This window comes from Spermophilus citellus (assembly GCF_964194105.1).
Source record: "Spermophilus citellus genome assembly, chromosome: 2".
Classification (NCBI taxonomy): Eukaryota; Metazoa; Chordata; class Mammalia; order Rodentia; family Sciuridae; genus Spermophilus; species Spermophilus citellus.
This window is the reverse complement of record NC_138183.1, coordinates 37,613,916-37,629,250: the sequence shown is the minus strand read 5'-3', so window position 1 is coordinate 37,629,250 and position 15,335 is coordinate 37,613,916. Positions and strand designations below refer to the sequence as shown.

Here is a 15,335-nt window from a genome sequence, read left to right as displayed (position 1 = left end):
GGTGCTGGTGACAGAAATAATGAGAAGGACAATCTGCCCTCAAGGAAATCCAACTAAGGAAGGAAACAGATCATTCAAATGCAAAGATGGCAGTATATGCTGCTGGTCAGAGAGAGGGTTATCTAAATCAGAATGGAATTTCAGGGGAGGATGGCTAGCACAGTTTACATTTGAGCCCAATCTAGAAAAATGATGAGCATTAGGTTTTGTGGAGACTTTTAAGAATGTTCTGGGCTCATGGAATAGTCTGTACAAAACCACAAAGGCACAGAATAGCTTGATGTGTCCCAGGAATTGCAAGTACAGTAGTAATTCAGTATAGCCATTGTAGGATGGGAATGGAAGCACAAAAGGATTTTAATCAGGGAAGTAGCTTTGTTACTGCTCTTAATGTTTATTGTTGTTTGCTTAGATCCAAGTCTAATTTTAAAGTTCACTGGTGGTTTGGATGGGCAATGGACTGAAAGGGTGTCTCCATGGAAATCAGGAGAGACCACCATATAGATTGGAAAGTTTGTGGAATAAAAATAGTTGAAGCTATGTGAGTAGATAAGAGCATCCAGGAAGAATGTGTGGAGTTACAAAGCCAACAAGGATAAAGGTCTGGGGACACTACGATTTAAGGGTGAATAGAGCAACCTTCAAAAGAGATTGATGTTGGGCTGGGGATTAACTCAAGTTGGTAGAGTGCTTGCCTCGCATGTACAAGGCCCTGGGTTTAATTCCCCAGCACCACAAAAAAAAAAAAAGATTGAGGTGAAGCCAGGTGTGGTGGTGCACGCCTATAAACCCAGTGATTCAGGATTCAGAGGCAGGAGGATTGCAAGTTTGAAGCCAGTCTCAGCAATGTAGCCAGACCCTCAAGAACTTGGTAAGACCCTATAACAAAATTTTAAAAAAATAAATAAAAAGTTCTAGAGGTCTAGTTCAGTGGTAGAGGACCCTGGGTTCAATCCCTAGTGCTGGAAGGGCAGTGCTGACTTAAGATGACTTTGCCAGAAAATAGAAGAAAACCTATAAGAGAGTGAAAAAGAAAAATCACCGCAAGATAATGCGGACAGATCTTGAGAGCAACTGTAGGAGTACTGAGGGCAGAAGCCAGATCTCAGAGAGCTTGGAAGGAGAGGGGGGAATACAAAGGGAACAAGTTCTCCCACAGCCACACTGCAGCCTTAGGTTGGGTCTTTTGGCTTCTCAAAGGAAAGGGGTTAAAAGTATTGGGCTGGGAGTGTGGCTCAGTGGTAGAGCAGCTGCCTAGCATGCGTGAGGCCCTGGGTTTGATCCCCAAAAAGAAGAGTGTTTTCAAAAAAGTCACCTGTGCTCTTGGGGATCTCAACCCATCAGAAGACTGCACACACCCAAACATACATAAACAGCTGCCCTGGGGCAGAGTTGACAAGGAGGTCTGTAGGGAAGAGGCAGGTTCAGGGATTGGCCAGAGAGAACAATTTGGAACCCACTTCTTCTTAGACTACAACGTCTGTGGGTGTATTTAGTGAGATGCTGTGGCTGGCATTCCATGAGCATGAAAAGTCTGGTCAGAGAAAAGAGAGGCATTCAAAATTTGTTTCTATCAGTGAGATATGGTTCTCTTCTATAAGTTTCCAGTAAGTGGACTGAGGTTGTGTCTCGGAGAGCGCTCGCCTAGCATGTGTGAGGCACTGGATTCGATCCTCAGCACCACATAAATATAAAATAAAGGTATTGTGTCCACCTACAACTAAAATATAAATTTTTTTAAAGTCTCTAGTAACCTACCACAGGGCTTTTATCCTAACTTGATACACACAATTGTAGTTGGACACCATACCTTTATTATTTATTTATTTATTTATAAATATTTATTTTTTTAGTTGTAGATGGACACAATACCTTTTTTTGTGTGTTTATTTGTTTTTATGTGGTGCTGAGAATCACCTAGCATGTGTGAGGCACTGGGTTTGATCTTTAGCAAAAATAAATAAAATAAAGGCATTCAGTCCATCTACAACTACAAAATATATATATAATTTTTTTCAAAGTTAAAATCATAGATTTATTCATAGATTCCAGTGGGAAGAGCTGATAGTTTCCCCACACTTCTGACCCAATGAGTGCTTACTGGTGTTCCATAGAGTTCTGGGCACTACATTTTAAGAAGAAACTGGAAGACTTGGGCTGTTCACCCAGAGAACAACAAACTCAAGTGAATATAGCCTCTGTCTCTAATTTTCTTAAGGACTATCACATAGAAAAGTGATAAAACCTGCTCTCTATATTCCCTGAGAGAAATGAGACATATTCCCCAGAGTGGGCCTCCTCCTTATCTGATTCTCCTGCCCCAATTTACACCCTGGGATATTATAAGGAGGCTTTTTAAAGAGTAGGAATAAATAGTTAATTCAGACATACTCTGTGTAGTTGGTGCAATAAAGCTGTGGTTGAGAGGACCTAATCTGATAGTCAGCATCAGCTCAGCCTTGAAATGTGATTAAGTAGAAAGAAGGATGATGTTCCCAATGGAGATAGCAGTGTGCTTAAAAATGGGGATGGAGTTGGGCATGGAAGGGCAGGTTTGTAATCCGGCTACTTGCCAGTATGAGACAAGAGGATCACAAATTGCAGGCTGCCCTGAGAAATTTAGACCCTGTTTCAAAAATTTTTTTTTCAATTTTTTTCAAGGACTGGGAGCATAGTTATTTGTAGAGCACTTGTTTAGCATGTGACAGTCTCTTGGTTCAATTCCCAGTGCCAAAAAAGAAGGGAAGGAACTTAAATCTCTGCTTTTGTAGCTCAAAACCCATACAAAGAAACGTGCTAAAACAGAAATAAGCAAAAGTTGCTCTTTTCAAAGGCTACAATAAAGGCATCTTATTAAAAAATGTTTTTAAAAAACCTTTAAAATGTCAATAAAGTAAAATAGAGATTTCAAAAAAAAAAAAAGAAGAAGGGAAGGAAGTGGGGAGGGAGAGAAAAAGAAAGGAAAGAAGGAAATGGGGATGGGTAGGGAGAACAGAGTTAAGGAAGGTAAGTATGGAAGTCCTAGGAAAGAGCAGCCTGATTTATGCCATGTGCAGGCACCTACTCACCTGAGAACATTTGACTTTATTCTGTGGTCATTAGAAACCACAGGAGATAAAATAAGGTAAATTATGTCAAAAGGCTAGCTGATTTATGTATAGTGATTGTGAATGCAGTGAAACTGGCATGAATCAAAACTGGGGATTCATTCAACTATTCATTACCTACTATGTACCAGGCCCTATGTTGGGCCCTGGGGATACAGCAAAGAACAGTATAATCCCTACTTTTCTGGGGCGTTTACAAAAAGTAATAGGCAATAAATACACAAATAATTTCTGATGATATTAAAATGTAAAAAGAAGAAGAAACAGGGTGATGAGACAGAGTGACCTGCCAGAGGGGTGAGGGTGGTCAGAGAAGGTCTTACTGGGAGGAATGATATTAGAGTTGATGTCTGAGTAGTGAGATTTTAGAAAGAAAGAAGTCACAGTCACGGGTGCAAAAGGCAACAAGGTGTTAATGAAATTAGTTTGTAAGGACAGAAGGAAAGTGTGGCTAGAACAAAGTAAGCAAGGGAGAATGACACTAGGGACGATGGGAGGATCTAGTTTGAAAATGTCCCCAGGGTATGTTTCTGAAACACCTCCCTAATGGGGCTGTGGTTCCCATCCATCATGACTCACTGATGTAAAAGAGATGAGGTGTAGGAAAACCAGGCTGACTTCACATTGTGAGTAGTGTAATGTGGTGGAGAGAACTTAGACCCCAAAGTCAGAATCTGGCCTAGACAGAATTCTGGCTATGAACTTGAGCAAATGACTTAATGTCTCTAAAGTTTAAAATGCTAACTGTCAAGTAAGAATATAGTCCTGTCTCTATAATAGAGTTTTGAGCCACTCTTTCAGTGAGCCACACCCAGGGTTTTTGAAAATGTTTGTGGCGCCACCTTGTGTTCATTCACAGGTCCACCACATGCTCTGTGTTTTCTTAGGCATGTAGTATATACACAAACACGGTCCTGGGGTTCTGTGTTTAGTTCTGAACCTCATGAAGTTTCTGACCTGAAGACTGACTGAAAGAACAAGACATCAACATGCTTGTGCAGAGGGAACAGATGTGGATTCTGAGGTTCCAGTGCCAGGGTCATGGAAGAGCAGCTTTGGGGGTAGAAGGATAACAGGAAGGCTGGTTTGGGCTGCTACAAGTAAAGAAGTATTTTTCAGGGTGTGGTGGTATACACCTGTAATCCCAGCTGCTTAGAAGGTTGAGGCAGGAGGATTGCAAGTTCAAGGCCAGCCTTGGCAACTGATCGAGACCCTGTCTTGCTAACTGTTGGGGATGCAGCTCAGTAGTAGAGTGTTTATTTGCCTAGCACATGACAGGCCCTGGGTTCAATCCCCAGTACTAAAAAAAAAAAAAAAAAAAAAAGGTGATTTGCTCAAGAATGAAACAAGCTGATATGAGTGGAGACAGGATGATGAATGAGTCAATAACATGACAAAGTTATTGTCAATAACAAAGTTATTGTCAAAGTCAATAACATGACACTGAGAATCTGTGACTCTAACTCTTAAGAGTTTAGGCCTTAGAAACAAAGAAAACGGTGTTTCTGTGGGGCGTGGCACACCTGTAGTCCCAATAATCCCAATAATTTGGGAGACTGAGGCAGTAGGATCTCAAGTTTGAGGCCAGCCTCAGCAAGTTAGCATGGTCCTTAGGAACTTAGTGAGACCCTGTGTCAAAATTTAAAAAGTAAAAAGGTCTGGGGCTGTGGCTTATTGGTAAAGCACTCCTGGGTTCAATCTCCAGGACCAAAAAAAGAAAAAAAATGGTGTTTCTGCCAGTAACAAAAATGGAAGAAAGTATTAGGGAAGCTGTTTTAAAGTAGCAAATTTTTAGTGAAAGAGCCCTACATCAGAAGAATCTAAAGATCAAAAAGGAAGTCAAGGTTAATGCTGTGGGCTCATGAGTCATTTATATGAAAGTCTGAACTTAAGCTATTCTATGCAAGAGAGAAAGTGTGAAGTGAGATATAAGAATTGTGTCTTAAGGTACATGTACCTTTGAAGTGAAGAAAATGAAGAAGGATTGAACAGCAAAGAGATATAAACAGACCAGTATCATAAAAACATAGGAAACATGTTACAGAAGGAACAGTGTCCCTCCCATGACTCCTGCCCTATTCAGTTCGAACAACCTAGGTCCTGCCCCTCTTCCCCAGGGGGCATCATCATCTACTGTCTATGCTTCTGTGTTTTCTTCATGGTGGGTTTCAGTGTCTGATTCCTTCTCCATACCTGTTGCTACAGGGGGTGGTGCTGAGAGCCGACCAGTCCTTCGCTACAGCAAGGAGCAGAGGCCAACCACGCTGCCTATCCAGCCCTTCGTGTTCCAGCACCACTTCCCCAAGCAGCTGACCAAGGCCCGGGCTCTCCACAGCCTTTCCCAGCTCTACAGCCTCTCTGGCTGCAGCCGTGCACAGCAGCCTGCCCCACTAGCTGTCCCCACTGCTCCAGGCCCAGCCCCAGCTCCCTCAGGGGAGCCACAGGTGTCCACACCCCGAAACACTGGCAGAGGTGCCAGGAAAGCTGGGCCTGAGCCAGAAACCTTACGGCCATCACCCCTGGGCAGCTACTCCCCCATCCGGAGTGCTGGCCCCTTTGGGCCCAGCACTGACTCTTCTGCCTCTACTTCATGCTCCCCTCCTCCAGAGCAGGCCACAGCCACAGAAAGCCTGCCCCCATGGAACCACTCCTGTCTTCCTACCGTCCGGCCTGCCACCTCCCAGCAGCCACAGAAGGAGGATCAGAAGATACTGACCTTGGCTGAATACCGACTCCATGGAACAGGAAGCTTGCCACCTCTGGGCTCCTGGAGATCTGGCTTCAGCCGGGCAGAAAGCCTGACCCGAAGAGGTGGTGAGGGCAGCATGGCCTCCAGACCCAGTAATGGTATGGACTTCATCCCCAGCCCAAGCAATTCTACCTCTCCTTTGAATGGTTTCTTATATTCTAGCCTGGGGTCAGGGGTTGAAATATTTGCATCTCCTTCCCCAGCGCCCTAACCCTGAGGCTTTAGTGGGCCCACTGGTTGGACATGAAATGCTGTCTCCTTTTAACTCTTGCTTGTCTGTTTCTTCTGCTGATCTTCTGCTTCCAGCCAACCACCTATCCCCTCAAGCCCTCAAGTGGCGGGAATACAGGCGGAAGAACCCACTAGGGCCACCTGGTTTGTCAGGGAGCCTAGACCGAAGGCCACAGGAAGCTCGGCTGGCCCGCAGGAACCCCATCTTTGAGTTCCCTGGTTCCTTCAGTGCTGCTAGCCATCTGAATTGCCGACTAAATGGTGTGTGGGCAAAGTCCCCAGTACACCCAGGGCAGGCTCTGCCACAGCTGGGAAGGGCTGGAAAAGGGATCAGTTCCATAGGAATGTGTCTCAGAGAGGGTCTAAGATAGTGAACTGAGCTGGAACTCTTGGAAAGAGAGTTGTTTGGGATTGATTTTTTCTCTTATTTACAGGTCAGGTAGTGAAGCCGTTAACACTGACCTGCCCTGACTTGCAAGACCCCTTTTCCTTGACTGAGAAGCCTCCAGCTGAGTTTTGTCTGTCCCCAGATGGCAACTCAGAAGCCATTTCCATCGACCTCCTTCAGAAGAAAGGTACATACAATCCCCAGCTCAGGCCAGGGATTCTGCTGCCACTACCTATGTACGCCTGTTGCCCTACTATCTAGGCCTCCAGAATATCTCCCTGTCTTAAAAGTCAAAGTGCTGGGCTGGGGATGTGGCTCAAGTGGTAGCGCGCTCGCCTGGCATGCGTGTGGCCCGGGATCGATCCTCAGCACCACATACCAACAAAGATGTTGTGTCCGCCGAGAACTAAAAAATAAATATTAAAAAAATTAAAAAAAAAAAAAAAAGTCAAAGTGCTGAGAAGGACCTGGAGAGCACTGGAGCAAGAGGTAGAGGTTCATGTACTGTGAGTGAGCAAGTGTCATTTTCAAATGCTTAGGCACCAGACCTCGGCCCCTACCCTTACTGAGCCAAGTATAGTGAGGGATGGGTGGTGGGAGCATGGAGGAATGGAGGAACTTTGGACTGGGCAAAGGGGAGGGTGGGGATGGGGCATGAGGATAGGAAAGATGGTGGAATGAGATGGACATCATTACTCTAGGTACATGTATGATTGAATGAATGGTATGACTCTGTATCATGTACAACCGGAGAAATGAAAAGTTGTGCATCATTTGTGTACAGTGAATCGAAATGCATTCTGCTGTCATGTAAAACTAATTAGAATAAATTTTTTTAAAAAATATTTTTAAAAAGTATAGTGAGGAAGATCACTGTGTAATAAGTGCCTACGTGCTGTAGTGGGCATACTGAAGGGACAAGAGGACCTGGCAGCTTCTGGAAGCATGTTGGTGATATCTGATTAGATGAGGAATGACAGGAACCTCCCTATTTGGCAAATAAGTGACCACTGAATTAAAAGAGCAGTTTCAGGGAGATGGTGGGGAAATAATTGAGTATAATTGCAGGCTAAAGGGTAGAAGCCTGGAAGGAGGAAAAGATGAAACTAAAGTTTCTTGCCCAAGTTAGTTGGGCAGGTGAGATCCAAAGCTTAGGGAGAAGAAAGAAATGGGCAAAAAGAGGAACAGCCACTGCCTCCAAGATAAGGGGGAGGGAAGGAGGAGACATAAATCTGATATACTGTTTTTTGTAGGGTTTAGATTTTTTGTTTGGTTGGTTGCTTAGTTTCATTTTGTTTTGTACTGGGGATTTAACCCAGGGTTGCTTTACCACTGAGTCACAACCTCAGCCCTTTTCATTTTTTGTTTTGAGATGGGTCTCATTTAAGTTGCTTAAGGCCTCACTAAGTTGCTGAGGCTGGCCTCAAACTTGTGATCCTCCTGCCTCAGCCTTCCGAGCTGCTGGGATTACAGTGTGCATCACTATGCCCAGCAAATCCAATATAAGTTTTGGAGGGAGAGGGAAGTTAAAGGAATTCATAACCAGTGGCTTCTGTTCTCTGTGTGAAGTAGATCCAAGGGCTTGAAGTGCAGTAAACATTTGACATAGCAGCTTAAGGGTTTAGCAGAGGGTGCTAACTAGGCAAATACCAAAGAAGTGCCTTTGTTTGGCACCAACATGAGGGACCTGGATTTTCTCCATCCTCAGTCAGTGGCCTGTTTTCTCAGAGCAGATATTGATAGTAGAATTGATCCAGGATCAGAAAGGCTGGGAAGTGAGAAGGTTTAGGGTCTTGGCAGAGGTGGCACTGAGTTGGGCCCAGGCTGGGAGGTAAAGAAATAAGGGGCTGGACATGGTGGGCACACTTATAATCCCAGCAACTTGGAAAGGCAAGGCAAGGAAAGAGGATTGCAAGTTTGAGGCTAGACTCCACAATCAGTGAGACCCCATCGCCAAATTTAACATTTTAAAAAAAGGATGGGGATGTGACACAGTGGTGGAGCACTCATAGGCTCAATTTCTCAGTACCAGGGTGGGACAGGGAGTACAGGAGGGGCCTGAACATGCACAAACAGAAAAAGGCAAGGACTGGGTGTCTCCATGAGACCCAGGGACACTTCAAGTAAGTGTGGGAGCGCTTCCCCTTCCACACTGAAGTTCATTCCAACTGGATCGACTAAGAATTGGTTCAAGGACTTGTCAAATTCTCTTGCAGGACTGGTAAAAGCTGTTAACACAGCTGTGGACCTCATTGTGGCCCATTTTGGCACAAGCCGGGATCCTGGGGTAAAGGTAGGCAAGAAAATCTGTAGACCTTCACCCTGTATGCTGCTTTCTTGCTTTCTTCCCTTGCTTTCTTGCATTTAGAGCCCAGAGTTGGAACTCGGGGATGGGGATGGGGATGGCAAGAGGAGAAGGAACCCTGAGGGCTGACTTAGAGAACCAAGGTCAGACTTCACATGATTTCCTGAACTTCCCTACTGCATCTGCAGGCAAAGCTGGGAAATAGTTCAGTGAGCCCCAATGTAGGCCATCTGGTTCTGAAGTACTTGTGCCCTGCGGTCCGGGCTATTCTAGAAGATGGGCTCAAGTCCTTTGTATTAGATGTCATCATCGGGCAGCGTAAGAACATGCCGTGGAGTGTAGTTGAGGCTTCTACACAGCTAGGTAAGTTTTGGGTGGCAATATTGGAACCCCATACTGAATTTAAGGCCACAGAAGTCAGTTGTGTAACCTCCAACTCTGCCTTCCTCCCAGGCCCATCCACCAAGGTCCTGCATGGCCTCTACAACAAAGTCAGCCAGTTCCCAGAGCTCACCAGTCATACAATGCGCTTCAATGCCTTCATTCTTGGCCTGCTCAAGTGAGTGTGGAACAGCAGGCTCTTCTCTACAGCCAGCCCTGTCGGGCTCTGCCTCCTCTCAAGAACCAGCTCCCTCAACTGAGATAGAAGGAGTAGATCTGTGCCAGGGCCCAGGCTTCCTTTCTTCCCAGCTGGCTACAGCCTCTCAGTAGGCACTGCTTTCCCTTTACACCCACAACCCTCTGATAATGATCACCAACATGGCCTCCTGCTTTTACAAATCCATATTGTGGCTTATTTGGAAATTAATTGGCTTTGGTTTCTCTGGATCTTGTGATCCCTGATCCATTCACCTCCAGCTCTGCTTCCAAATTCTTCTTGAACTGTAGGGCCACCTTAGAACCCATGCAGTAGTAGTATCCTTTCTTAGGTATGGGCCCAGATCACCCCCTTTGGCTACCTGTCCTCTCACTTAGTAGCCACGCTGACTTCTTGGGTCTTGTGCAGGCTTCTAGGGGAAGTGACTCACTTGTAAACTACATGTCTACCCCATTCCTCATGTCCCCACTGACTTTCCAGAATTAGGTAGTATTCAGGCCACAGAAAGAGATTTCACCTATATTTGCTCTCTGTTTCTGACCCCTGTACTGCGTACTTTGTACCTTATTATCTGGCTCTATCCACACAAGACTCAATTTTTTTCACCTGTCTCCCTACAGCATCCGGTCCCTGGAGTTCTGGTTTAATCACCTCTATAACCATGAAGGTAAAGTCCAGAACCTGCTATGTCTCTCAAAGTCAATACAGGCCAGACCTCAGAGACTCAAAAAGAGGGAGAAATTACTGTATTTTCAGGTGCTGGAGGTGGGGGCGGGTTGGGTACATGCAGACCACACAGCCTCTTCCTCAGAGCTTTGGGCATCGACCCAAGTCCTCCCCTGGTTTCTACTTGACTTAGAACCTTGCAGGCAACAGGAGACTCAGGTGGTCTGGAAGTTAGAGTGACCAGAAACTCCTCTCTTTCAGATTCAAAAGCTGTCACTTCAGGTAGTGGAGTTTGTACACTGCACCGCTGCAGGGGGCCTGGTGTGCACCATAACAGCACACTGCTGGGCAGCAGCGTGTAGTGGCTCCACCTCAGTGTCCCACTCAGGTCAGGCTCTGCTCATTCCCTCTCTTTCCCTTAGATATCATCCAGACCCACTACCATCCCTGGGGCTTCCTGAGTGCAGCTCACACCGTGTGCCCTGGCCTCTTTGAGGAGCTGCTGCTACTGCTGCAGCCTCTGGCCCTGCTGCCTTTCAACCTCGACTTGCTTTTCCAACATCGGCTGCTGCAAAGTGGGCAACAGCAGCGGCAGCACAAGGAACTGCTGCGGGTGTCCCAGGACCTGCTACTATCTGCCCACTCAACGTTGCAGTTGGCCCGGGCCCGTGGCCAGGAGGGCCCTGGAGACATGGACAGGGTAGCCCATGGGGAGCGAGTGAAGGGTGTAGGTGCTCCAGAAGGAGGAGAAGAGGACGAGGAAGAGGAGACAGAAGAGGTGGCAGAGTCATCTGGGGGCTCAGGCCATGGCAGGTGGGCCCGAGGTGGACAGGCTGGCTGGTGGTACCAGCTCATGCAAAGCTCCCAGGTCTACATTGATGGCTCCACTGAGGGTTCTAGGTTCCCTCGAGGTAGCAGCAATAGCAACAGTGGCAGCAGCAGTGAAAAGAAGAAAGGGGCAGGAAGTGGGGGGCCTCCCCACGCTCCACCCCCCCGAGAGGGAGTAGTGGAAGGGGCTGAGGCCTGCCCTGCCCCTGAGGAGGCCCTTGGCCGGGAGAGGGGCTGGCCCTTCTGGATGGGAAGCCCCCCAGACTCTGTGCTCGCTGAGCTGAGACGCAGTCGGGAGAGGGAGGTGCCCACTGCCCCACCAGCAGAAAATGAGGAAGGGACCTCAGAGCCTTCTCCTGGGGGCATCAAGTGGGGACACCTCTTTGGTTCCCGAAAAGTTCAGCGGGAAGCCCGGCCCACAAACAGGTGAGATCCTCCCCATAGTATGGATGTGGAGTAGGGAAGCCTGACCTAAGCCAGGGCATGGACAGAGACAGAGCCTGGCTGTTCTCCCCTAGGCTGCCCTCAGACTGGCTGAGCCTGGACAAGTCCATGTTCCAACGAGTGGCACAGACTATGGGTGCCCGCCGCGAGACAGAGCCCAAGGAAAGCCTGCAGGAGCCACACTCTCCAGCCCTGCCCTCCAAGCCCCCCTGGTGAGCTAGGAGAAATGGAAGGATTGGGGAGCTGGGTTTGACTATCAGTGGGGTTTTTCTGACTTCCGTTTGTTATTTCTCCAGCGAGGTGCAGGCTCTGTGCCACCATCTGGCCACAGGCCCAGGACAGCTGAGCTTCCGCAAGGGAGATATCCTGCGGGTGCTGGGGCCAGCTGGAGGAGACTGGCTGCGCTGCAGTCGTGGCCCTGACACTGGCCTGGTGCCTCTGGCCTACGTGACGTTGACCCCAACTCCAAGTCCAACCCCTGGAAGCAGCCAAAACTGAGGCCCTGTGCATGCTGGTGGCCTCAGGGACCCTCATCAACCCCAGACTCAGAGCCCAAGAGCCCTGCCCAAGCCCTCTGACTTGGCTACAGAAAGTAGACTGAGAGCTGGGGGCCACATATCCCTGTGCTGGCACCTGCTCCCTGTGCTCAGTATTAATTACTCCCCTTTAACTGTCCCAGTGACCTCGCCCACACCTCTACCCAGGAAAGGAGGGAAGGGGTGCAGCACTGGGCTGCCAGGATTCCCCTGGCCCATCTGGGCCAACCCTTCCGGGGGTCTACATAGACAAAGCAAGTACCTGTGACAGGAGATGACCTAGAAGGCCATCTGCAAGGTTCCCTAGGCAAGGTGGTAATAAGAATATGTAACAGTATTGGGGCCAGATCCCTAAGCCCCCTCAAGCTGTAAATAGGCTGTGGCCAGTGCCTGGTCGTCAGAAGAGGGAGGAAGAGCCCAAGCTTCTGTTTATGTATTTATTTATTTATTTATTACACCTATTAATAAAAAAGGTGCTCAGCCTCCAAACCATTTCCTTTGTGCTCCCACTCCCCCACCCCCTGCCCGCCAACTCTTTTCTTCCAAAAATATGGCCGGGATAGAATGAAAAGGAAGGGCAAACTTGAAATCCAGGAAGCTAAGCCAGGAGCTGCTTTTGGGTGGTGCTGAGGCCCAGAGCATCATGAGTGAGATGCCCAAACGTATGGCCAAACTGGAACTTATACCCTGTGTGGCCAAGAGAGTCTGTCATATATTACCAGTAGCCTGAAAGCCATTTAATTCTCAGCCAGTTGCCTAGACCACCCAAACTCTGGTCCTAACTCTGCCCTGTGAGCTACCTTAGTTTCCTTTTTTGTCTAATGATAAAGCTGAATCATATGATCCAAGATCCCCCCATTTGTTCTAATCTTCCAAGCCATGCCCCCTCCCATCCCACACACATAAACATTCCAGTCCACGGTGCCTCCCTCAGGCTAGTCTCACCTGGCACATAGCCCCCATAGTGAGGTAGAAGACCTAGGTTCTGAAGGTACGTCCTGGGAAGCGGGGGCAGAGTTTTAGAATCCTTCTGGGCCCTGCCCAGTGAGTTCTTCTGCCCAAATTCCTGCAGTGCCTGGTTGGTGAGCACTGGAAAGCTGGAGCCAAAGAGGAAGCGGGCGCGGGGCACATAGCCAGTGAAGCCTGAGTGGATGGGGACACTGAGTTAGACATCCTGTGGGCCTCCCCATGCCTTTGGTTATTATCCACCTCCTTACCTGACATGAAGAACTTCTGAGGGTCTGTATCATCCATGGAGTAGGGAGAAGCCTTGCGAAGGAAATTGATAGAAGAAAAATAATGCTGTCAAGTTAAGCCCCTGTTCTCTTACACAAGCTCCCAGGAACATGGGCATTCAAGCCCCGACCCCTGTACCCACAGTCACACTACCCATGGTCAACCCCCGGCCTGGACTCAAAGGAAAAGCACCCCACAACACTTCTCACCAGTCTTCTTGGTCTTACTTGTTGTTTCTCCCACTTCAGCTCTGGTTTCTTCTCTGCCTCCAGCTCTAACTCTGACATTGGCTCTTGGTCTTTCTCCTTGTCTTTTTCCCCCTTGGCCTCCTTTGACAGTTTTTTACTCCCCTGCCCACCATGCCACTGAGTAAAACCATTCAAAGCCTCAGCCCAGACCTGGTTGCAGTTCTTAGCAAAGATGAACTGTGCTTGGGGTACAAAACCTGGTGTGCAGGGAACAAGGAAGATATGTTAGTACTGGGGACACATGCTATGGGATGGCACCCCCTGTTCAGGCTGGTATACAAACCTGTGTACCCAGGGATCATGCTGGAGCTGAGCCTTTCATGCCCATGCCTGGGAGGGAGGCTCTTCCTGGGAAGCTCAGGAGATCTTGGAGGACGAATGGGAGGCAGAAGTGTGCGGTGGGTAGGGGGCCAGGCTATGCCAGGAGGGCCTCGAAGTAGCTGACCAGTCAGCTGCCCGTAGGTCTGGCCCATGCTGAACCGAAGTAGTGGGCAATGTCCAGTGTACCTGTAGCACAGGACCCACCCACTCACCTCCAGAATCCCCCTGCCTCACCATCCCCAGAGACAGAAGAGCCCTCTAAAGCCTTGATATTTCTGGACTTGGCTGTGCAGATATTTGGAGCAGGTGTTTCTAAGGCCTCTGCCTGGGCTTCCAGTCCTACTTCTCTGCTGTTCCCATGGAGAAGACAACATAGAACTTTGCATCCTCTTGCTTTTCCTCCCTGCCCAGCACCATAGATACCTTGGATCTCTCAAACCAATACATCCACTTGACCCCAAGGGGTAGGTGACCCAACTCTTATATCTAAGTCCCAGAAGCCAGCAGAGGAGTACTCTGAATAGAAGTCTTACCCTGGGATATAATGAGGGTTCAGAGGACTGAGTCCTGGGATGAAGTTGTTGGACACAGCCATGGGAACCCAGGAAGTTCCTTTTGTTTCCCTTCTGCTGAGCTTCTGTGTACTGTGTCCAAGGCTGTGGAGCCAGAGGAAGGAGGCGGAGCTGGAGGAGGAGGGGGTAGGGTAACACTAATGTGATGACTAGTGGGAGCCAAGGCCAGCAGAGCCAGAGAATGGGCTCACCGGTATCTGCCACAGGACAAGCCACCAAGGCAAGGAAGAGGCTGAGAAGTCCAGTTTGTCCACTCCGGGAAAAAGGAAGCCTTGAGGTGGGAGGGCAAAAACCTCTAGGGCCCTTCAGGTCTCTACCAGAAGTCTTCCTTGAGGCCTCCCTGTCTGATCGGGGCCTGAGGAGGTATAGCTGTGGTGCCCCTGTGAGTGAGGTCCTTGAGGGGAGATGATTGGGGAAAAAAGGAACCCGGAGAACTCTAGGTAGTAAGTTTTTTCATTGAAGTAGTTTAACAAGCATTATTTGTTGAATACCTGTTATAATCTGAATCACCCCTTAACAAGTATGCAATGTTCTGCTTGGCATACCAAGAGTGGTATGTGCACATTCAAAAAAGCTAAGTTCCATGGCTTTGGGGCATGTCTGAACCCCACTGTCTGTTTACAAATGCACACAGCACTACTCACTCTATACTCTTGCTGTACGGTACAAATTAATGTACACTTGGAGGGGGCACTGGGGAATTGAACCCAGGACTTCGTGCATGTCAGACAAGCACTCTTACCACTAAGCCACATCCCTGGCCATATACACACATACACACACACACACACACACACACACACACACTATGAAAGCAAAATGTTTGTGTAGAGAAGAACATAGCCATAGCCATGAGGCCAGGCAGATGTGGGCTCATAATAGCTTGTGGCCTTGAGTGGACACAAACTCTCAGAGCAGGTAAATTCTTCTGAACCTGAATTCCTAAACAATATGTGAAGGTTAAAATAACCTAACCTACTGACGTACTTAAGGATAAAGTAAGTTAGTATGTGTGAAAGAAGTGGCACACAGCCACCGGAACTGCGTTTCCTCTTTTTGTCTGATGTTATCTCTCAGCTTCTGACACATGGAAGATCAATGGTCTT

General features: G+C 48.0%; 2 protein-coding genes across 6 annotated transcripts in view; one reads left to right on the top strand and one right to left on the bottom strand.

The window, feature by feature from the left end:
• Nucleotides 1-12,341, top strand: part of RUSC2 (RUN and SH3 domain containing 2) — a 60,125-nt gene extending 47,784 nt beyond the window's left edge. For 3 of the 4 annotated variants that reach the window (XM_081281513.1, XM_081281515.1, XM_081281514.1), the window contains exons 3-12: nt 5,313-5,954; nt 6,163-6,348; nt 6,522-6,662; nt 8,692-8,768; nt 8,969-9,143; nt 9,234-9,339; nt 9,999-10,045; nt 10,467-11,298; nt 11,391-11,528; nt 11,613-12,341. In XM_081281513.1, the coding sequence (XP_081137639.1) occupies nt 5,313-5,954; nt 6,163-6,348; nt 6,522-6,662; nt 8,692-8,768; nt 8,969-9,143; nt 9,234-9,339; nt 9,999-10,045; nt 10,467-11,298; nt 11,391-11,528; nt 11,613-11,814 (2,546 nt within the window). In that variant the 3' untranslated portion in view covers nt 11,815-12,341. The remainder of the gene's footprint in view (nt 1-5,312; nt 5,955-6,162; nt 6,349-6,521; nt 6,663-8,691; nt 8,769-8,968; nt 9,144-9,233; nt 9,340-9,998; nt 10,046-10,466; nt 11,299-11,390; nt 11,529-11,612) is intronic. The other variant, XM_081281516.1, reaches the window with a different exon arrangement.
• Nucleotides 12,342-12,406: 65 nt separating this feature from the next.
• Nucleotides 12,407-14,963, bottom strand: CIMIP2B (ciliary microtubule inner protein 2B). Of its 2 annotated transcripts, XM_081281518.1 has the most exons (6): nt 14,191-14,963; nt 13,620-13,843; nt 13,316-13,533; nt 13,070-13,121; nt 12,798-12,995; nt 12,407-12,539 (listed from the first exon to the last, which is right to left on the bottom strand). In XM_081281518.1, the coding sequence occupies exons 1-6, from the start codon at nt 14,250-14,252 to the stop codon at nt 12,451-12,453; spliced, it is 843 nt and encodes a 280-aa protein (XP_081137644.1). In that variant the 5' UTR covers nt 14,253-14,963; the 3' UTR covers nt 12,407-12,450. The 2 variants fall into 2 exon arrangements, with proteins under 2 accessions (XP_081137644.1, XP_081137643.1); XM_081281517.1 differs by having other exon boundaries at nt 12,434-12,995.
• Between the last annotated feature and the right edge of the window lie 372 nt (nt 14,964-15,335).

Coding starts and splice junctions, on each gene's coding strand:
- CIMIP2B (XM_081281517.1), bottom strand. CDS start 14,252: ATGGCTGTGTCCAACAACTTCATCCCAGGACTCAGTCCTCTGAACCCT. Junction 13,844..14,190: donor AACCCTCATTATATCCCAGG/GTAAGACTTCTA, acceptor CCTGTGCTACAG/GTACACTGGACATTGCCCAC. Junction 13,534..13,619: donor CATGATCCCTGGGTACACAG/GTTTGTATACCA, acceptor CCTGCACACCAG/GTTTTGTACCCCAAGCACAG.